The following is a 24,145-nucleotide window of genomic DNA, read 5'->3' as shown; positions in this document are numbered from 1 at the left end:
TGCACAAGTGTAATTATAAGGTTATATTAAATTTAAAAATTAAAAATAATTATTTAAAATTAAAAATTTATATTAGACAAATAAGGGCCTTTATAAATGATATTAAATTGAATATTTAAGATATATATTGTCTTTTGAAAATATATTAAATAATAAACATATGTTCTTAACTAATATTATAAAAAATAATTGATTTATATTTTTCAATTTAGTATATTTTAATCAAATTAACCATAAGAACTAAAAGTACAGAATTTGTATGAACATCATGAAATGCATGGTTGACAAAAAGATTAATATTATAAATATAAAACATTTGACAAAAAGATAATCTATCTAGTCTAACTTAAAAAAAATAGCTTGTAATGAAAAATATGGAGTCAATACTCCTAAAACAAATGAAATTGAAAATGTAACATAAGTTCTAAATTCAAAACAAAAAAATTAGCATAGTACTCTTTTGTCAAATATCAACATAACATACATAAATATGATTTAAAAGAAAAGGAAAACGTAAGTCCATAACTTTATTCAACAATGAATTCTGCTTTAATTTAAAAATTAGAATACTAACAAAATTATACNATCATAGTACTCTTTTGTCAAATTTCAACATAACATACATAAATATGATTTAAAAGAAAAGGAAAACGTAAGTCCATAACTTTATTCAACAATGAATTCTGCTTTAATTTAAAAATTAGAATACTAACAAAATTATACTAATGATATTTTTAGATAATGCGAAAAATTGCATATTGGAATCACATGAAATAAAGGTTGAGAATAAAAAGGAAATGAAATACAAACAATATAAAAAAATATTTTAAGAAAATATTAGAATAATAAAAATAAAAAAGAATGTAAAATAATAAAAATAAAAAATAAATTAAAACAAAAAAAAAACTAAAATAGAAATAAAATGAAGAAATTTAAAAGTAATCAACTTGTAACTATATCATGTAATTACCATCAATTCACAATCCCCTGTGAATTGGAGAGTGTAATTAACCCTGCCAATTACACTCACTTACCTGCTGACCAGGTAATTACATGGTCAACCAAATAGGACAAACAATGTAATTACATCTAATTACACCAAATCCAATTATCGGGTGACTCTAAAAAGATTGTCACTTTTTGCATGTTTGTTTTACAAAAAATGATTATTTTGGGTCTGAACACTAAAACCATCACCTAAAAATTAATATGAGTCTCATATTTAGACATCAACAGTTGCATGTTATGTCAAGATAATTATCTACTAATCTTCAATATAATCAGTTCTAGCTCTAGCTAACTTATTTTGAAAGTCTAGTCTTGTTTTGTAGTATATGGCAGCATTGCTTTCTATAGGCATCATCTTTAGATTTTATGCATAATTTAAACAAGATTCACCTTTAAAATGCAAAGAAAATATTGAAATATATCATTGGGCAACAAAGCATGAAATTTGAAATTCTTAAGTAACAAATTTTACATTTACTGATTTTACTGATAATGACTATGCATGTGGCAGAAAAACACAGTATATAATTTCTCGTTTGATTTTTGGAATTCAAAAAAGCCGGAAATGATAGCCTTATCAATTTCAGAGGTTGAATATAATGCAACAATTTTTGTAGCTTATCAAGTAGTTTGATTAAGCAGACTTAATGCAGATTTTAAGTTTATTAAGCAGTTTGATTAGGAAAATTTCTTGTAGATTTAATCAGATATTAATTAGTGTAGTAGAGATTTTTTATGACAATACATTTGTTTTTATTGGAGAAATTACCATCACTGTATTCAAAGTCTTGTTTTAATTGGAGAAGGTACTTTGAAGTCTTGTGATACAAATGAGCAAGCAACAAATATTTTCACAAAATCACTTCCACAAACAAAGCACGAGTTCTTAAAATATTAACTTACATTTTGCTATTTTAAATTAAGGAGAATATAAAAATGTGATTCATCAAATGATAGTTGTTTGTTTGTTAATTTCCCTTGTCATATAAGTAGGGATGGTAATGAGGAGGTGCAAAGCTTAACCCACAAAATTTTTAATCCGCTTCACCCTGCTTTGCATAACAATTTTTTTTCATTTTCAACTCGCCTCATCCCCGCCCCACAATAGTATTTTTTATTGAACCATTTTTATTTAATATTTTAAATATTTTAGTAGCTTTAAAGAAATTATCATAATAAATAATGCTTCATCACTCTTATAACATGTAAAAAGTTAAAATTAAGTTAAAATCACATGTATACCCGCAACCTGCCCTGCATTAGTTTTAAAAAAACCCACTTCAACCCGCCTCGCATCCCACCAGCTCCACACAATCTTAAACCCGCCTCCACTCCGCATAGCCTTAAACCCACCCCACCCCTCCCCGCCCCATTGTCATCCTTACATATAAGCAGCCAATAAGTGATAAGTGGACCTAAATTTAGCATTTCTAATTCACATTGTAAACACGTCTTTTTGACCGAACTTAAAATTTTACACCATTTTTAGAGCTAAAATATTTTTATAAATATAAATTAAATATTTTGACTTTTCTCTTATTTTATTAATTTTATTTTAAAAGATTTGAAAATAACAAAAATAGAATCACTTTTTAAGGTAAGTTTTATTTTTCAATTTTTGTTAAAAAAGAAATGAAAGATTACAAAAATCTATATTATTTTAAAATTAAGTTTTTAGAAATAAGCTAGTATTATTTAATTATTTTTGTTTATAGATGTTTGACTTTTTCCTAGATTTTATTAATTTTAAATAATTAGTTGGTACGTTATTATAATTTACTATTTATAGTTAATTATTATTCTTTTAAAAGTAGAATAAAACTAAAGCTAAAAAATAAAAAAATAACCTAAATAATCTAACTAACCAACCCCCCACACACTCCCACTCCCTCACGTTCTCCTCAACTAAACATCCCACTACCCATTCCTATACCCACTAGACTACTACTACAAATCTGCAAAAAAATCTATCCTATATATATAGACACATACGTACATGAGAAAAAAAAATACACACACATAAAAGGCACACACAGAGATATAGGCATTAATTAAAAAAACAATATATACATTGTACTTTCTCACATTGTGATTGAAGATCTGGAAATTTGTTTTCGTGGTTTCAAGTTCGTGGCTCCTGATTATTTGTCCTTTCTTCTCGTTAACTAATTTTCACAAGAGGTAACAGTTATTTGTATTTTATTTTTTGCATAATTTTATGTCATTATTGTGCAAGAATTGAATCCCATATATTGAAGTTGTTCAAATCTAGTATGTTGAAACCCCATTAATATTTCTTTGATTTTATAATACCAATTATATTAATTGAGAGTTTTATTTCGTTAACTATAGAGTAACAATGGTATAATACATGATTATCTCTTACACACTCAAAGATTCAATTTTCTTGATATACAATATGTGGATAGTCATGAACTTTATTTTGTTTGAGTTTAACTTTGGTAGATTGTGAGTATGCGAAAACCTCTATATCATCATGTAAGTTAAAAGATATTCATGACAAGTTCAACTATTAATATTTCACAATTTTTTTTTTATCTCCAAAAGTATTTAGTTGTTTTCATTTATTTACAAATGTTGTTTAATTAAAGAATTAAAAAAATTAAATAAGAACATTTACTTGACACCTATAAACAATATTCCATTTGTTGATGACCGATTCAAATAACAAGTAAATGGGATTATTTTCTTTGAATAACTTTCGAATTCCTAAAAAAAAAATAACTAAAAAAAAAAAACAAAAATGTGTTAGTCTGTTGGCAATTTCTATTCATGAATTGCATATGTATTTTTGCTTAATTAGTACTTAAAGTTAAAATTCATTTAATTCGTTTTGTTATTTTGTTTCAATTAAAAAAAAACTATTTCCACCACATATAAAATAATTTCTCTTGAGTCGGTAGTTGTCTTGTGTGAAAAAAAAAAACTTATATTCTTGAATTAAGCAATACACACGACTCATTAAAAAAGAAGAAGAAGAAACTCAAAAAGAAAAGTACACACTCACGCTGCAGGATCAACAAAAGAAAAGGCATAAAAGAAAAAGGAGTCAGCAACATACAATTTGCACACTACAAAAAAATATACGCACACACAAAATGCTAGAAAAAAAGAACTCACATTTTATTTATATGTTTTCTCTCACTCACCAAAATTTGAGGTTGAGGTTCACTTTCGTGATTTCGAGTTCGCGGTTCCTTATTAGGATTGTTTTTTTTTTTTTCGTGAATTGATTTCGCAAGAGGTACCATACAACTTTTTTTGTGTATAATTTAATTTTCATGATTATATAATACTTGATTCCAATGTTATGAAATTGCTCTAATTTTATGTGTGTTTAATTGTGATATTATAATGTCAACATATAATTGTTTGAATCTTGCATATCACTAAACAATTAAGATCTTCAGAATGTTGAAACTATTTATTCTAATAGTTAAGGAAATATTTTTAATGCAGTATATTGACAACTATTATAAGAATAACTCATTATGTATAAAAATAAATATATATTATTTTAATTTTGTTAGTTCATGTAATAATAATAATTAAATTTCATCTCAATTAAGAATGTGGTTCCATATCTTTTTGAGATACTTAATAAATTCAAGGATGCGGTTACGCACCTTGGCCAAATTATTTTAATAATTAATTTTGTTAATTCAAATCAAGAGGTGTAAATTGAGATTATGAGGTGTGATGAACTCGAGAGGGGAAGACAGTTATGTCTCCAAATGTCAAGACCGAGAATGCAGTTGTGCATTCGGTTTAAGACTAATAAAAATTCAACAATTAAAAAATAAGCAAACCATGGCATATAGACACAAATTATCCAAAACATATCAAGATAAGTATAAGTCAATAAAAGAGACCGTGCTTGAACCACGAGACTCAAAGGATGCCTAATACCTTTCCCTTGGTCAACAGAATTCCATACCTGAATTTCTGATTCGCAGACCAAATAAAGAATCATTTCCTTATGATTAGAGATTAAACAAAAAGGTGACTCGGAACACCATAACTCAATTCCAAGTGGCGATTCTGAAAATTAAAAATAATCCCTTAATCAATAACGTCACTTAAATTGGAAAAACCCTTTCGCCGTCGTGCGCAAAAAGGGGTGTGACATCTTTGGCGACTCTGCTGAGGAACTAACCAGAATTCGAGTTTTGTATATTTGACTTTTATTTTATTTTATTATATTATTTTATTGGATATATTGTTTTGATAACCTAATGTGCTACTTGTTGCTCATTTATCGCTTTGATATTGTTGAATTGTATATAATCTTTCTTCTCGTACACTATCTGAGTCTCTAAAAATTGGGTAGTTGGGAATGCAGTTATGCATCCCAATTTCTTTTGAGATAAAGCTGAAGTGTCTGGGCACCCAGTGAAGGATTTTAGTCACAAATGTTAGGTAAAGTTGGACCAGCAATGAAGTCGGAATAGCGCTGCTACCGATAAGTTGCCCTTCCTTGGCTCAAGTTGTCCTCTCGAGTAAGCCAGTCTAGATATCTATCTCTTTTAGGTTCGAACCTAGTAAAACTGAAACATACATAGGCGTATCCCTAGTAGGCTCTGCTTATTTGCATAATTTGCATTTGACTTATTGGAACTCGACACAGGGATCGGGTCCGTCTAGGACTGGAGACCTTCTTCTTGACTAACACGTACATTTTATGTGTTATTTGTAAAATATTTTGTGGAAGACCTCGATTGTTGACCGGCTTTAGGTTCCCTCTAAAATAAATTCTTTAAGATTTATATATTTTTCTTTAAAAAATAAAAAAATAATTAAAAAATGAAATATATATATNGCTATCTATTCTATAAATAAAAGTAGACTTTAATATATAGGTGTGCCTACCAATAATATGTTGAAATTTTCAATAATTTTAAGAAAAATTAATTTTGAGATTTTTTTTCCCTCTCTCTTTTCCATTTGTACACAAAAAAATTCTTTATTAAATCATATATATAACCCCTATATTGACTCGGAGTATTAATCATGGTCATATTAAAAGTATGTTATCTTCAACACGTTTTTGATCTATCTACAAGCACTTGAAATTAAAATTCGTAATAGTCACTCCTAATAATAGATTTAGTGGAATAAACACTTGTTTGAGAGAGTATAAGTAGCTTATAAAAAAAAAATTCCAAATAAATTAGATATTTATTGTCCACATTGCTCTAAATATGATTTTTTCAAGTGACAAACATTTAAACTGTATTCACTTTATAAATACAAGTTGCTTATTTTTTCCTTTTCTTAAAGTCTTTATTTGAAAAATACTTGCGTCATTTTATATAAGTTTAACACATCTTTTTTCCCTTTCCCAAATATAAGAAGTCCATAAATTAAGTATCATAAATATGAGCGTTTCTTGACCCTGCATCTTTTTCCATAGGCACAACATGGTTCATTCCGGTCGTAGAAAGTGTCAGAAAAGGAAAAGAGATTCGAATGTACCACTTCAGGTTGTAGATTGACTCCCTTGCAGTTGTGGGCATGGTGGAATGACATGGGGTTGATAAAACAAGGCACAATATTCAAATATTTAGGTTTCTTGACTAGAATCATGCAAGTGGAACGTAAGAGAGATGTGATCGAAACACTGTTGTCCTTTTGGAATCCCACCAACAATGTTTTTCGTTTCTCAAATTTTGAAATGACCCCAACCTTGGAGGAAATAGTTGGCTTTACCGGGTTTGGAGTGAGGTTACATAATCAGAGGCTTATAGCCCAAGGGGCATATCCATCAACAAATTTTTTTCAACACTTGAACATTTGCAAAGTCAAGGAACAATCATTAGACAAAGGTTGGATCTCATTACAGTTTTTGTATGATAGGTATGGAAAAGAGGACGGATTTAAGAAATTTGGAAGGACACTCAACAACAAGGGAAGTTTTGAAACATGGAAAGATAATAGACGTTTGCTTTTATGGTAACTTTTTTAGGAACAATGGGTTTTCCAAGGAGAGGAGGAAAGATTAACATCCTTTTGACCGGGGTAGTGAATGTATTAATTGAAAAAAAGAATTATACCATTGTTCCCGTGATTTTGGCTGATATCTACCGTGCTCTGACTGTCTGCCAGAAAGGGAAACGTTTCTTCGAGGGATGCAACATACTGCTTCAACTATGAATAGTAGAACATCTTTACCGATCTCTAACGGTGGCTAGGTTCATTTAGGATCGAAGCGATTACATTACAAGTCATGCCAAAAGGGTGGAGAAATACAGGTGTCCGGAAGGGGTTAATGCATGGGTTGAACATTTTCGCTCGCTAACGGAAGATAAGATCACTTGGAATTATCCTTGGTTCCCCTGGGTAGAAGTCATACACATGTCATCTGTTTGCCCTTTTTTATTATTGATGGGTATTAGGGCTGTGCAATCATATGTACCGCTGCGGGTTTTACGTTAGATAGACAGGCGTCAAGTTCTACCTATCACAGAAGATATGAAAGATTTTGTGTCTAAAGTTGGACCAGAGGTTCCCCTTCCTGAAGGATTGGCCCAAAAAATTTGGGATGTTTGTTTAGTCATGGGAATTGGAACGATGGTTAAAGAAACTCACACAGGAGAAACTCACCCGGAATACTCCAATTGGCTTGAGCAACAACCTCGATTACAAGTTAGGCCGGAGAGATCTTTGAAAGAACCAATAGACTATGAGACTGAGATGAAAATAAAAATCGAGTTGGCTATGTGTGATTACCTTGGAGCTCGCTAGAGCCGCTCTAACCCAACAACAAGCAGAGTTCGATGAGGAAAGAGCCAAGGCAACTCAGAGAGAAACCTTGCTCCGAGGACAAGTTGATCTGGCAACAATTAGGGGAACACAAGATGCGGAACTTGCGGTATCTCGACAACAACAATTGAGGACAAGTGATCAGAAAAGTCAGACAGATTTTGATCAAGAGAGAGCTCAGTGGATCCGCGAAAGGGGAAGACTTCGAGAGGAAATAGAGTCAGTCTCAACTCAAGAAAGAAGTGCTAGAGAAATGGTGGCCTCTCGTGATCAACAGATACGAGGATGGAATCAGACTTGCAATTCACTTCGACCAAAAGTCTGTCGTTTGGCTGATTGCACTGCCCAAATGGGTTTAAACTATCAAGAGATGAACCATGAACAATTTCTGTCTGAAGTACCTGAATTCGCTGAGTACCTTAAGAATTCGGTGCAAGATATATATCAGAGTGTAGGAGGTCGTGTAAGACCACCATCTCCATGAGCAAGTAGATGGGGATGCAAGCATGACATTTATGTCTTTGGGATATGAGGGTTGATACAAATATTTGTTTCCTTAGTGTTGTTTTCTTTAGTTTAAGTCCTGCTTTAATTCATTCTACTTTTTTACGCTTTGTTTAGGTCGTGTCTGTTTAAGATATTGACTTTTGTTTAGCGATTTTCTCATCGTTTTCCTACTTATGTTCCAAACATTGAAATTATATGTTAAGTTATGTTTATGTCTGGTTTCATTTTTTCATTAGTATAAATGAATAAATAGATATAAATAGTAATATCTATATGTATATATCTATAACAACTATAAATAATATATAATTAAAAAAAAAGAAAAAAAAAGAAAGGGTTAATGTATATTCTCGAACTACGCAAAGATCTGATTCATGCACTAACATGATACGTAGGCAACCTAAGGGGTTCGATCAAATGTTTTTAACAAGAATAACTAAAGAGGAGAAAATACCTAGATAAGCCGGGATGAAACATAAGGTCTTCCATATTAAGAAGTATATATGTGGATGAAATATGCACGATTCCTTAACACTAATATGTTTGCTATTTCATTCAGAGAGAGAGAGAGAGAGAGAAATACAAATTAGCTTAAAGGTGATTGGTTTGTGGTTAAGCTGACATCACATCCCTACAATACAAGGTCAAAAGGGAAGAAGAAAATGGCCCACAAAGACGGGAACGAGTCTGACCATGATGAGGTCCGAAACCAGATGACTTCACAAGAAACAACGTCAATAGAAGAGGTAAGGGCATTAAGACAACAAATGACGGATATGTACGAAGCTTGGACGAGTGGACATGCTCCGCCTTCTTCAATACGCGACTATCTAAATACAAACATGCCGCCCTCTATCCAAGTGTCGACAAATGATCCCATTTATCCACCTGGATTCGGCCCCTATGCTAACACAATCAACGTCGCTGGAACTTCTACGATGCGCCCTTTAAGTACCCCTATGATGAGTAATCCACTCTTTATGCCAAATGCGCCGACTAATATCATTCCACAGCCAACAATGATGCCCAATAATGATCTTTCGTCCAAAGTTCGTCATGATCATGGTTACACCCTTGAAGAGGCAATTAAAATTCCAAGCTCGTATCCCCACATTCATCAATATAGTTCCCCTATCGAAGTTGAAAAGACGGTTAAGAATGAGGAACATGAAGAGATGACTAAGAAAATGAAGAGTTTGGAACAGAGCATAAGAGATATGCATGGACTAGGAAGCCACAAAGGCATCTCATTTAGCGATTTGTGCATGTTTCCCACGTCCATTTGCCTGTTGGTTTTAAAACTCCAAAGTTTGAGAAATACGATGGTCACGGAGACCCCATAGCTCATTTGAAGAGATATTGCTATCTACTGAGGGGTGCAGAGGGGAAAAAAGAGTTGCTTATGGCCTATTTTGGAGAAAACCTAGTGGGAATTACATTTGAATGGTTCATAGACCAGGATATTACCAACTGGCATACATAGGATCATTTGACTCGATGTTTTGTGCAACAATTACAATATAATATTGACATTGTGCTAGACCGCTCCTCATTAGCCAATACGAGGAAAAAGACCATGGAAAATTTTCGTGAATATGCCGTTAGATGGAGGAAACAAGCTGCTAGGGTTAAACCACCAATGAAGGAGTCGGAGATGATTGACGTTTTTCTCCAAGCGCAAGAACCTGATTACTTTCACTACTTGCTTTCTGCCGTCGGGAAGACATTCGCTAAAGTTATTAAGGTTGGGGAAATGGTGGAAAATGGCATCAAGTCTGGAAAGATTGTAAATCAGGCTACCTTAAAAGCCACAACACAAGTGCTTCAAAATGGTTCTGGAAATATTGGAGGAAAGAAAAGAAGGGAGGATGTAGCTACGATTGTACCAGCGCCTCGGACCTATGTCCAAGATAATCCCCCCAACACTATTTTCCTTCCCAAACTCCACAATATCCCATCCCATACTCTCCATATGCCGTTTTCAGCTCACAACCAATTATCCCCCATTCTTATCCGCAATGTCGTGCTCCAATTCCTCAAAATCATCCACCACCCCCACAAATTCACCAAAATACTGTTAGACTTCCTTTTCATCCTAGAAAAGAATACAAGAGGGGAAATGGAGCTAAGGATGAATTCACCCCTATTGGGGAATCATATGCTAGCTTGTTTAAAACATTAAGGACGTTGAATGTTTTGAGTTCTATTGAAAGAAAGATGTCAAATCCTCCCCCAAGAAATCTAGATTATTCTCTACGCTGCGCCTATTGTTCTGATGCCTCAAGGCAGAACATAGAGAGGTGTTGATACTTGAAAAAGGCAATTTAAGATTTGATCGATACTCATCGAATTATCGTTGAAAACCCAAATGGACCAAACATCAATCAAAATCCACTATCCAGGCATACTGAAACAAACATGTTAGAAATGATGAATGATTGTGAAGAAGTTGCAGTCCCATACAAGCCAATCCGTAAGGTTGGAGCTGGCATGGAAAATTCGGTGAATGTTATTGACTTGACGAAAACGGTGCCTTCTGGGGAAGAAAGGACGTTGAAAAAGTTAAGCCTATCAAACACACTCATCCTAACTGTGTAAGGAGCACTTGAAGATGTTTGGGCAATTCAGAGAGAGACAAGATTGTTTGTTCCAAGAGGGCCAAACAAGCCTATCTTGATCGTGCAAGAAGCCCATATTCCACCTGTTATTAGTAGGCCAGTGTCCCAACTTCCAATGGCTAACCCCAAGGCTGTCCCTTGGAATTATGAGTCTACCGTCGTGACATACATGGGGAAAGAAATCAATGAAGAAGTAGATGAAATAGGAGGAATGACTCGTTTGGGAAGATGCTATGCCCTGGCTGAATTAAGGAAAAATAAAAATGACCAAATGCAAGTTAAAAGTCCAGTCACTGAAGGGGAGACAGATGAGTTCTTAAGAAAGATGGAATTGTCAGACTATTGTATTGTGGAATAGTTAAGGAAAACTCCAGCCCAAATCTCTTTGTTGTCATTGTTAATACATTCAGATGAACATCGTAAAGCTATAATGAAGATTATGAACGAAGCACATGTTCCTAATGAAGTTACAGTTAATCAATTAGAGAAGATTGCTGGGAGAATCTTTGAGGTAAACCGCATCACCTTTTCAGATGATGAACTACCAGTGGAAGGTACGGGACATAACCAAGGCCTTCATATCACTGTAAAGTGTGAGCTTTCATATGTCACTCGAGTTCTAATTGATGGAGGGTCTGGGGCAAATATTTGTCCCTTGTCAACTCTACAAAAATTGAATGTTAATGTTGAAAGGGTACGACCCAACAACGTATTTGTTAGGGCTTTTGATGGGTCCAAAACAGATGCCATTGGGGAGATAGAGCTCATACTAAAAATATGGCCTATTAATTTCACCGTGAATTTTTAAGTGTTGAATATCAATGCATCATACAATCTAATGTTGGGAAGACCATAGGTGCATAGAGCTGGGGAGTTCCCTCTACATTGCATCAAATGATTAAGTTTGAATACGACCGACAAGAAGTGATTGTTCATGGTGAGGGGGATCTGTCAGTCTACAAAGACTCTTCCCTCCCTTTTATCAAGGCGAATAATGATAATGAGGCATTGGTTTATCAAGCTTTTGAGGTAGTGGTTGTTGAGCATATCCTCGAGGGGAATCTCATTTCAAAACCACAACTGCCCATGGCATTCGTGATGGTAGTAAATGAAATGCGAAAGCATGGTTTTGAACCAGGTAAAGGCTTGGGGATCTTCTTACAAGGGAGAGCTTATTCAGTGAGTCCACGAAAGAGTCTTAGTACTTTTGGCTTAGGATACAAGCCTAGAGTCGATGACAAAACGAAGGCCAAGAAGCAGAAGAGAGATGTATGGTCACTTACCAAGCCTAACCACCCATATGCAAATATTTCCTCAAAGCCCGCACAACAGAATCTTCTGAGTCACCACTCCCAAAGCCAGTGCTGGAGGTTCACGAAGAATTGATCAACTATTTTCAAGATTTATTTGTCGAGGCTGATATGATTGAACTCGAAGAAGGCACTAGCGATAGAGATGTGTAATTCATTGGTCCTGATGTTCAGCTGAACAATTGGGAGGCCACTCCTCTCCCAGTAAGATTAAGTCTTGGTAGTCTGTCTTGTTTTTCTTTTTGTCATCCGATTTATTCAAGAGTTGTAATTTGTATTTTGTCTCGTCGTTTTATTTCAAACTCTCTATTTTCCTTTTCAATAGGATGTAATTGTGCTTTTATTTTAGTCTAATATATTTATTTTGTTTTCTTCTATACAATTCTTTCTATGCCGATTCTAGTGATATGACATGCATGCAGAATTTTTCGCCGGATCTTAAAATACAATCTAATCTTTGACCTAATCCTGAAATAATAAGTCAAGAAATCGAATATGATGAAGACGAAGTATTTGAAGAAGTAAGCAGGGATTTCAAACATTTTGAGAATAAATCAAACCCAAACATGAGTGAAACTGAGACGATATATTTAGGGGATCCTGAAAATATTAAGGAGACTAAGATAAGCGTACATGCTCGACATCAAAAAGAGGATATAATCCAGGCTCTGTTTGATTACAAGGATGTTTTTGCATCATTTTATGATGACATGCCTGGATTAAGCACTGACATGGTGGTTCACAAGTTGCTGATTGATCATAAGTTCCCTCAAGTAAAGCAAAAATTGAGAAAACTTAAAAATGACATGAGTGTAATAATTAAAGAGGAAATCACAAAACAACTTGAGGCCAGAGTCATTCGAGTCGCTCAATATCCTTCTTGGTTGGCCAACATCGTACCTGTCCCTAAGAAAGACGGCAAAGTTCGAATGTATGTTGATTATCGTGATTTGAACAAAGCAAGTCCAAAAGATGACTTTCCTTTGCCCAACATCCATATTTTGTTGGACAATTGTGCTAAACATGAGATTACATCTTTTGTGGATTGCTATTCGGGTTATCATCAGATTATTATGGATGATGAAGATGCAGAAAAAATGTCTTTTATCACACCATGGGGTACATATTGTTATCGAGTCAGGCCATTTGTGTTAAAAAATACGGGAGCAACTTATATGAGGGCAATGACAACCACGTTTCATGATATGATGCATAAAGAAATCGAAGTTTATGTGGATGATGTGATCATTAAATCAAAAAAACAGTCAAATCATGTGCAAGACTTAAGAAGATTCTTCGAAAGGCTTCGCAGGTATAATCTCAAGCTTAATCCTGCAAAATGTGTATTTGGAGTATCGTCAGGAAAGCTTTTGGGGTTTATAGTCAGTCGACGAGGTATCAAATTAGATCCTTCAAAAATAAAAGTCATTCAGGAACTGCCACCTTCAAAGAACAAAACTGAGGTTATGAGCCTTCTAGGAAGGCTCAATTACATCAGTAGAGTCATTGCTCAACTCACAACAACTTGCGATCCCATTTTTAAGTTGTTAAAAAAGAAAGCCATAGTCGAATGGAATCCCCCTGTGTTGGTTCAAAGAATTAAGAATTACTTATCGAATCCCCATGTGTTAATTTCTCCTGAGCCGAGCAGGCCATTGATATTATATATGTCAGTATTGGATAATTCTTTTGGATGTGTATTGGGTCAGCATGATGGCACTGGGAAGAAAAAGCAGGCCATTTATTACCTCAGCAAGAAATTTACCGTTTATGAATCGAAGTACACCCTTCTCGAAAGAACGTGTTGTGCCCTAACTTGGGTAGCACAGAAGTTGAAGCACTATCTTTCATCTTATACTACTTATCTCATTTCTTGTATGGATCCGTTAAAATATATTTTTCAAAAGCCCATGCCCACGGGTAGGCTTGCGAAATGGCAAATATTACTCACAGAGTTTGGCATTATCTATGTGATGCGGACCGCAATGAAGGCTCAAGCCTTGGCAGATCATTTGGCAGAGAACCCTATTGATGATGAATATGAATCACTTAAGACCTATTTTCCAGACGAAGAGGTGTCATGTATGATGAAGTTATTCATGATAAGGATCAAGGATTGAAGTTATTTTTTTACGGTGCTGCTAACAAGAAGAGAGTTGGGATAGGAGCGGTTCTTATGTATGAATCAAGGGAATATTTCCCTATAACAGCCCAACTTAGATTTTATTGTACCAATAATATGTCAGAGTATGAGGCTTGCATCTTGGGTTTGAGGTTAGCTGCTGACATGGGAATCCAAAAGTTGCTAGTGCTAGGAGACTCAGACTTACTGGTCCATCAAATCCAAGGAGAATGGGAGACTCATGACCCAAAGCTCATACCATATCAACATTGTTTACAAGATCTTTGTCGACAATTTGTGTCAATAAAGTTTAGACACATTCCTAGAGTTCATAATGAGATTGTTGATGCATTGGCAATTTTATCTTCGATGCTCCAACATCTTGACGAAGCTCATATCGACCCTTTGTACATACAGATTCGTGATCAGCATGCTTATTGCAACTTGGTGGAGGAAGAATTTGACGGTAAACCTTGGTTCCATGATATTAAAACATATCTTTAGTCCGGAGAATGTCCTACTAATGCCACTAGTAATCAAAAAAGGACTATTCGGTGACTAGCTAACAGGTTTTTCTTAAGCGGAGGCATATTGTACAAGAAAACACCTGATTTGGGTCTTCTAAGATGTGTAAATGCTAAAGAGGCTTTAACAATCATGATTGAAGTACACTCAGGAGTTTGTGGACCTCTCATGAATGGATATGTTCTGGCAAAGAAGATACTTTGAGCAGGTTATTATTGGCTCACCATGGAGCGGGATTCTAAACGATTTGTTCGTAAGTGTCATGAATGTCAAATACACGGTGATTTGTTACATTCTCTTCCCTCCGAGTTGCATGCGATGTCTGCTTATGGCCTTCCGTGGCATGGGGAATGAATGTGATTGGACCAATAGAACCAAAAACATCGAATGGTCATAGGTTCATCCTGGTGGCCATTGATTACTTTACAAAGTGGGGGGAAGCAGTAACTTTCAAGTCAATGACCAAGAAGGTCGTGGTGGATTTCATTCATTTCAACATCATCTGTCGATTTGGTATTTCTGAAGGCAATTGTTACCAATAATACTGCAAATCTCAATAGTCGTTTAATGCAAGAGGTATGCCGTCAATTTAAGATTGAACATCAAAATTCGACTCCTTATCGCCTAAAAGCAAATGGGGCTGTAGAAGCTGCCAACAAAAATATAAAAAAGATACTTCGTAAAATGGTGCAAAGTTCTCGACAATGGCATGAAAAGTTGCTTTTTGCTTTGTTGGGTTATCGCACTCCAGTTCGTACGTCAGTGGGTGCCACCCCTATTCGCTGGTATATTATGGGGCTGAGGCAGTTATACCTGCAGAGGTTGAGATTCCATCCCTGCCGATTGTTGTAGAGGCTGAAATTGATGATGATGAGTGGATCAGAACACGCTTGGAGCAATTAAGTTTGATTGATGAGAAGCGATTGACATTAGTATGCCATGGACAATTGTACCAGAAAAGAATGGCACGAGCATACAATAAAAAGGTGCGTCCCAGATGTTTCGAAGAGGGTCAATTAGTGTTGGGACGTATTCTGCCACACCAGGCCGAAGTCAAAGGTAAATTTTCTCCAAATTGGAAAGGACCATTCATTTTAAAGAAGGTATTATCCAATGGTGCTCTTTACTTAGCAGATGTAGAAGGCAAAATGATAGAAATAGTCATCAATGCTGATGCTGTAAAGAGATATTATATATGATGTGGGTATTAGAAACCCTTATGTTTGGACTCGACATTTCAAAGGTTGATTCTTGGTTCTGTGTCTAAGTATTAATTCATATGTTGTTACCCTTGTTGAGATTTAATTTACTTCCTTGGTTCTTCTGCTTCCTTGGCTCTTCCATATAAAAGAAAAAAAAATCAATCAACATGAACTACGTTTGACCTGATTCTTGTTTCGATAAGATACGTAGGCAACCCTGGCGTGGGGTTCGGTCTAACCAAATAAAAAATCCAAAATTCCATGTTTGAAAAAAAAATTGGGGCAAAAGTCATTTTATTTATTTATTTATTTTCTTTTTTTTCTATCCCAAAGCTAAAGTCAATCTCATCATTTAAAGTCGTATTTGAGCCTTCATCTTGTCATTTCTTTCTAACCTTGTATAAACGTTGTGTTTCAATCAAAGAAAGACCTTTGGATCAACCTTTGAAATGTCAAGAGTAAGTATGTTAAGGGTACAAATGATGAAACCATGAGAGAGTCTTATTGGTGAAAACCCTAACTGGGCATCATAAGGCGAATGTGAGTTAAGAGAAACAAAAATGAGAGAGTCTTATTGGTGAAAACCCTAACTCGACATCATAAGGCAAAAGTGAGCTGTGAAAAAAAATAAAAAAAAATAAGAGAGTCTTATTGGTGAAAACCCTAACTCGGCATCATAAGGCGGAAGTGAGCTGTGAAAATAAAAAAATAAAAAAATAAATAAAAATAAGAGAGTTTTATTGGTGAAAACCCTAACTGGGCATCATAAGGCGAATGTGAGTTGAGAGAAATAAAAATGAGAGAGTTTTATTAGTGAAAATCCTAACGAGCACCATGAGGCGAATGTGAGTTGAAGGATTCAAAGTGAAAGAGTTTTAGTGGCAAAAACCCTCGTGGACATCATAAGGCGAATAAGAGTTTGAAATTAGTTATGACTTCGTCAAATAGTTGGAACTCCACATCAAGATTAGATAATCAATAATGGTTTATGAATAGATTGGATGGACAAATCGGGTAATCAATTCAAATTGCATGTCATGATCAGTAGAGTCGGCTACCACACTCAGATAAGATTTTCTTTCTTTCTCTTTCTAAAAGAGAGTATTCATCGAATCATTTTATGCTATTCTCATGTAGTATATATTTTTCTTCCACGTTTCATCGCTTTGTTTCATATGTCCTTGAGTCGAGTTTATGTCAAGAAAGTAAGAAAGGATTTCAAGACTTGTTACCAACTCTAAATTTGTACAAGGCAAAGCATCAGGCCAATGAATTATCATCTGTCGGCAAGTTTTGGATTCAGAAGAAGTCCATGATTTGATAAAGGGTAAACAATGAGTGTCGTGACATAAAGGCAAATATTGGATTTAAGTCCCTCAAAATGAGCAAATTTGGGTGAAAATACAATCAATCAATCACGAGCACTGGGCGGTTGGAAAAATGTAAAACACGATAAGTACTTGAGCAATCCTCGTCAAAAGGCATAACCACAAACCAACCACCACGTTTTTAAACTCACAAATTTTCTTTGTTGAAGCAGGGGCACAGTTATTTCGAGATCAAAGATCCAAAAACCTAGATGTTCAATTTAGTCTACGAAGAGCTAAATGGCAACATTGCACAAGAATTATAGTCCATATTGGGTAAGTGTTTGTTTGTCTTATTAGTCTATGGAACATAGTGTAGCAAGGACCCTCCTGAACAATGGGACGTAGTGTAGCAAGGACCCTCCTGAACAATGGAACGTAGTATAGCAAGGAACCTCATGAAAAATGGGACGTAGTATATAGCAAGGACCCTCATGAACAATGGGACGTAGTATAACGAGGACCCTCCTGAACAATGAGACATAGTATAGCAATGACCCTCCTGAATAATGGGACGTAGTATATAGCAAGGACCATCATGAACAATGGAACTAGTATTGCAAGGACCCTCCTGAATAATGGGACGTAGTATAACAATTACCCTCATGAATAATGAGACGTAGTATATAACAAGGACCATCCTGAATAATGGGACGTAGTATAGCAAGGACCTTCCTGAATAATGGGACGTAGTATATAGCAAAGACCATCCTGAATAATGGGACGTAGTATAGCAAGGACCCTTCTGAATAATGGGACGTAGTATAGCAAGGACCCTCCTGAATAATAGGACGTAGTGTAGCAAAAACCCTTCTGAACAATGGGACGTAGTATAGCAACCCTCCTGAACAATGGGACGTAGTATAGCAAGGACCCTCCTGAATAATGGGACATAGTATAACAAGGACCCTCATGAATAATGAGACATAGTATATAGCAAGGACCATCATGAACAATGGAACGTAGTATAGCAAGGACCCTCATGAATAATGGGACGTACTGTAGCAAAGACCCTCCTGAACAATGGGACGTAGTATAGCAAGGACCCTCCTAAATAATGGGACGTAGTCTCCTAAAGACCCTCTTGAATTAAGCAATACACACGACTCATTGAAAAAAAAAAAGAAACTCAAAAGAAAAGTACACACTCACGTTGCAGGATCAACAAAAGAAAAGGCATAAAAGAAAAAGGAGTCAGCAACATACAATTTGCACACTACAAAAAAATATACGCACACACAAAATGCTAGAAAAAAAGAACTCACATTTTATTTATATGTTTTCTCTCACTCACCAAAATTTGAGGTTGAGGTTCACTTTCGTGATTTCGAGTTCACGGTTCCTTATTAGGATTGTTTTTTTTTTCTTTTCGTGAATTGATTTCGCAAGAGGTACCATATAACTTTTTTTGTGTATAATTTAATTTTCATCATTATATAATACTTGATTCCAATGTTATGAAATTGCTCTAATTTTATGTGTGTTTAATTGTGATATTATAATGTCGAAATATAATTGTTTGAATCTTGCATATCACTAAACAATTAAGATCTTCAGAATGTTGAAACTATTTATTCTAATAGTTAAGGAAATATTTTTAATGCAGTATATTGACAACTTTTATAAGAATAACTCATTATTTATAAACATAAATATATATTATTTTAGTTTTGTTAGTTCATGTAATAATAATAATTAAATTTCATCTTAATTAAGAATGTGGTTCCACATCTTTTTGAGATACTTAATAAATTCAAGGATGCGGTTACGCACCTTGACCAAATTATTTTGATAATTAATTTTGTTAATTCAAACCAAGAAGTGTAAATTGAGATTATGAGGTGTGATGAACTCGAGAGGGGAAGACAGTTATGTCTCCAAATGTCAAGACCGAGAATGCATTTATGCATCCGGTTTAAGACTAATAAAAATTCAACAATTAAAAAATAAGCAAACCATGACATATAGACCCAAATTATCCTAAACATATCAAGATAAGTATAAGTCAATAAAAACGACCGTGCTAGAACCACGAGACTCGAGGGATGCCTAATACCTTCCCCGAGGTCAACAGAATTCCTTACCCGAATTTCTTATTCGCAGACTAAATAAAGAGTCATTTCCATATGATTAGGGATTAAACAAAAAGGTGACTCGGAACACCATAACTCAATTCCAAGTGGCGACTCTGAAAATTAAATATAATCTCTTAATCAATAACGTCACTTAAATTGGAAAAAATCTTCCGCTGCCGTGCACAAAAAGGGGTGTGACACACATTAGTTTAAATGATCATCAAAACAAAGAGATTTGCAGTAGTTTTTGTTTTTTTTAATCTCTTTAATTTGCTCTGACAATGAGATGGTGCGGGGCGGGCTTAATCAAACCCACAAAATTTCCAATCCGTTCCATCTCATCCCGCGTCACTTTTTAATTTCGTCTCGCTTTGTCCCATCTCACTTAAGTTATTACTGCCACATACATAGAGTAAGTTATTGTAGTTAAATTCTTGACCAATGTTATAGATCAATGTGGAATCTCGAATTTGAAGTCTAAACTAACTTGTTAGAATACCACAAAATTTGTTGAACTAAACCCAGTTCGGTAAGTTAAGGTTCATGCTTGAAACAACAAAAAAGAGGAAGGGGAGGGGGTCGCCCAAAGCTGTGAGAGATATTAATGATTTTACTTGAACAAATTAAAGGGAGTGAATTTTGCACGTTAATGTTGAAAGCAAAGTTGATTGTCTTTTTATGTGACGTCCGGTTTTCATACTACTACTCTAAAAGACATGACTTTTTCCTCCTCCTTAAATTATAAATCTACTAGTTAGGCCTTATCAAACACGTTTTTGCTCACTACTGGGTTTAAATTATTTAAAAAAAAAAAANAAAAAAAACTTTTCTCCAAAAGTTTGAAACTTTTCACAACACCAATTTGTAAAAATTTCAATAGCTAGATGCATATAAATCTTTTCCTAATTTTTTGGCAAGTGAAATATAAAATGATATAGCAAAATATTTGAGATTTTTATCAAACAAGAAGCAGTAGAAAACATGAAGGAGGAAATCCGCACCTGCCCCCGCAACCGCATAATTTTTAAAAACTAGAAACTAAAGCTTTCCATCCCATCCCACCCTACTCCGCACCTACTTAGAGACTGTCTCACTATAAAAGTGTGAATTACATGAGGATTTTCCTAGAGATTAGTATGAAAATTCATAGGAAACTTATTTTCCTGCAAAATTTCATACTAATCCTCAAAAAAATCTCCATGTAATTCACATTTTTCTTATAGAGTCTTTTTTTGACGACTGTAGTAGAGCAGATGGAGATTCTTTCAATCGAAATTCTCCCAAAATAAAGTACAAATAGCAGCCCACGACCCCCCTAGGGTATGGCCTACCGATCCACAGATGTAAGAAGACGGCATGTCTGCTGACCAAATTGCATAACCAAAACGACTCCTTGTTGGTGGTTGATATACAAAATGAATGAGCTATTAGAAGTAGTGACAAGTTTACAAGAAACTTTGAACAGGAGACAAGGGGCGAACCCACAGGTTCCCGATGCCTACCTGAAGCCCTATAGGGTCTCAATTTTCCTCTACCTGAAATAGTTGGACGGGGGAACCTTGAACCTTTTTGCATAAGAAGAAATATAAGTATGAAGTCCTCTATACTCAATTAGCTCTATTGCCATCCCTACTATTCTATTTCTCATATTTTTATTTTAAAAAAATTCAAAAGCAAAATTGGTTAGGAAATAACTAAAAGTAAAGACAAGAAATTTAACGTTTTTAATCTTTTAATTGATGCCAACGAAGAAGTACATTCAACCTTGAGCCCTTGAGATCGTTTGGTTCACGGATAAAGTTATCCCGAAATTATAGGGTATCGAAAGGACGAAAAAGTACATTTGATCTTGAGCAATACCAAACTGCTCATATTTTCAGTCGTGAAGTTTTTTAGTTTTTTTTCACTCAATGAAACCACTAATGGTTTACTCAGAGTCAGATTCCATGTTTCCCATAGCTTTGAGTCCTCTTGGTCTCTGAAAAAACAACGTAAAATAAATTTCACAACTGAAAATTAGTATTAAAAAGTAATTTCGGTATCTATTTGTAAATTATGTAAAAAATATTATAAGTCACAATAATTGATAATTCAAAATTTTTCAAAGATCTATGAAAACTTATTTGAATCTCGAAATCGAAAAGTGTCGCTGGGACGGAGAGGAGAAAGTATTAAAAAGTAATTTCGAGAGAGAATTGTACCTTCTTGGATACTTTTTTCTCTCTAACTTCATATCGCTCCAACGATAAATCACATAGCCAATCTCCAGGACTTATCAGCTACACAAATTGCAAAATCAACAACCTTATTACAACAATAGTAATACTACAAATTTGGCTCAATTAGGTAATTATTACATATTTTAAGAAATAAAAATGAAACCATTATGTCTACGTCTCTATCTTAATTGCTTATGTCCCTTTTTATCTTCTAAAAAGTTTATGGGGCCTAACATAAATGACACATCTACCTAATCATTCCCCCACTAAATTTATATACACCCTCAAATCTGTCACATGACGTAGAAAATCGAGAGAAGTGTTAAAGTGTAGAAATATATTTCACTCGTGTTGTAAGATTGAAGTATATTTAAATTCACTTAGTCAAGTTAATAGTTATTTTTAAAGCTGACAATAATTCGATAAATTAAATTTAATGGTATACTTCAAAAAAGCCAAGTGTCCACTTAAAACACCCACTTGTGGCCCTGACACATTTTTTTTCTCCTAGTCCTTTGTGCCCACCACAAAAAAGCCAAAGTTCCGCATCCATAAATATTGTAGCCCCACTAAATACTATTCTTTTAATATTTTTTAATAATTAAGATAACACAATGTAATTAAAGGAGTACTACTTAATTCAAGTCTAATTTATTTAGTAATAAAGAGAAAAATGATTAGAAAAATAATAAAATAATGGAAAAGAAAAGTAAAAGCTTACATTGAGGGTACGTTGAACAGTTTTGGCTCTTTTTTTGGGTCTTTGAGGCAACTTTGAGCCTTTGATAGCCATGAAATCCTCTTCTTTCTCCTTGTTTGTTAAGCCTATCACAAACTTAGATGGCCACACCATCGGAATCGCTTCATTTCCTTCTTCCTTGTTATCCTGCGCAGTTTCCGATGATCCAGAACCTCCAGCGCCACCGTGGTGGTGGTGGTTGTTGTTGTTAGCATAATCATTTTTGGTGGTTTTCTGGTGGTTGTGTTTATCGTGCGCACTGCCTCGCTTATCGTGCGCACCACCACCCACTTTCTCCGGGGAAGCCATTGATCTTAACCCGTTACTCTTTTCTCTCATCACAATTGATTTTTGTGACCTGAAAATAACAAAATTCGTCGTATGTAAAATCACTCACTTATAAAAAAAAACAAATTTGTTTCTTCCTTTTTATCTAATTGCCAAAATAAATAAAGAAAAAACTATGGGTAAAGAGTTTTAATTACTAAAATAACCTTTGTGTTTGTATAGATCTGAGATTTGGGGAAGGGGCTTTTTGGAATAAAGTGAAACCAATGTGCAGAAAGAAGGAGAGAGAAACAATGGATTATTTGTCCTAGATTTGAGAAGGAAAAAAAAGTGAATAAAAAAGGAAAAAAGTAGGGTGCAAGTGGCAGAGTATGAGCCGTCTGATCGGAATTATAGAGAAGGTTACGTGTCCTGATTACAAGATTCGAATTTGTTATTGTTGTGGCAAGCTATCTATTGTGGACCCACCTACCTTATTGAGTATGACGATTTAATACCAACGAAGATTGTGGTGAAGTAATAAGTATTTTTTTATTTTTAATCAAGAGGTTTCAAGTTCAATTCTCTTGGGCATGGAATCATTTTTGTTAGAAAGTGTTTTACTCTCCAAGCCACTTCATTAGGAAGTGTTTTACTCTTTTATTCGATATTGAAATCTGATTAAATTTGAATTTGCGGTAAAATGACATTGGAGTATGGTACCCCTTAACAATTTTACACCACCTCATAACAAAGGCGACTTTGGACTCAAAGAAATTCAAACTCAAAACTTCTTGATTAAAAATATTTATCATTTCAGCACAACACTTCTTGTTGGTCAAATATATTCACTTGAATCTATAACTTTGTGTGTTTCCGATTTTTTCTATAGCAATTTCACAGCAGCTCATAATAAAGGCGACTTCAGACTCAAAAAAATTTAAACTCAAAACTTGTTTACAGAATAAAAAAATATTTATCATTTCACCACTGTCCTGATTGATCAAATATATTTGCCTGAATCTATAACTTTGTGCATTTCCTATTTTTTCTATAACAATGATGTAGAAAGTTGAATGAGTTGGTATGCACCTTAATTAATAATTATAAAAAGTACGCCACATCTCCTACTACCACAACAAGAAAGAGTTCTTTATATAATTAATTTTATTTTAAGTGTTTTTAAATTATAAATATTTAATTTTTAGCGTTTTTAGTATTTAAGTAAATTAAATAACATTTATAAATACTTAATTTAAAACTAAATAATAATTAAACCAAAATTTATAAATTAAAATTTTTTACTTGCGAAAGTTAGACGCCAAATCCAAACATGCTCAAAATACATCCACTAAAACTACAAAGAGGATAAAGAACAAATATTCCCCCCCCCCCCCCCCCCC

General features: G+C 34.4%; 2 protein-coding genes and 1 pseudogene across 3 annotated transcripts in view; 1 reads left to right on the top strand and 2 right to left on the bottom strand.

The window, feature by feature from the left end:
* LOC125841173 (vacuolar protein sorting-associated protein 32 homolog 2-like) overlaps positions 1–20,979 on the bottom strand; it is a 134,413-nt gene extending 113,434 nt beyond the window's left edge. Inside the window, exon 1 of the mRNA XM_049520237.1 lies at positions 20,968–20,979. The gene's annotated coding sequence lies outside the window, so the exon portion shown is untranslated. The remainder of the gene's footprint in view (positions 1–20,967) is intronic.
* On the top strand, positions 10,729–16,072 carry LOC125841153 (uncharacterized; annotated as a pseudogene).
* Positions 20,980–21,413: 434 nt separating the features above from the next.
* On the bottom strand, positions 21,414–23,072 carry LOC125841178 (sporulation-specific protein 12-like). Of its 2 annotated transcripts, XM_049520241.1 has the most exons (4): positions 22,970–23,072; positions 22,458–22,833; positions 21,719–21,796; positions 21,414–21,495 (listed from the first exon to the last, which is right to left on the bottom strand). In XM_049520241.1, exons 2-4 carry the CDS (start codon positions 22,812–22,814, stop codon positions 21,445–21,447), a joined length of 486 nt encoding a protein of 161 aa, XP_049376198.1. In that variant the 5' UTR covers positions 22,815–22,833; positions 22,970–23,072; the 3' UTR covers positions 21,414–21,444. The 2 variants fall into 2 exon arrangements, with proteins under 2 accessions (XP_049376198.1, XP_049376200.1); XM_049520243.1 differs by lacking the exon at positions 22,970–23,072 and having other exon boundaries at positions 22,458–22,903.
* Positions 23,073–24,145: the final 1,073 nt, after the last annotated feature.

The sequence above is a fragment of the Solanum stenotomum genome, chromosome 10 (genome assembly GCF_019186545.1).
Source record: "Solanum stenotomum isolate F172 chromosome 10, ASM1918654v1, whole genome shotgun sequence".
NCBI lineage: Eukaryota > Viridiplantae > Streptophyta > Magnoliopsida > Solanales > Solanaceae > Solanum > Solanum stenotomum.
The sequence above is the reverse complement of the archived record's forward strand: the minus strand, read 5'-3'. Positions and strand labels throughout refer to the sequence as shown.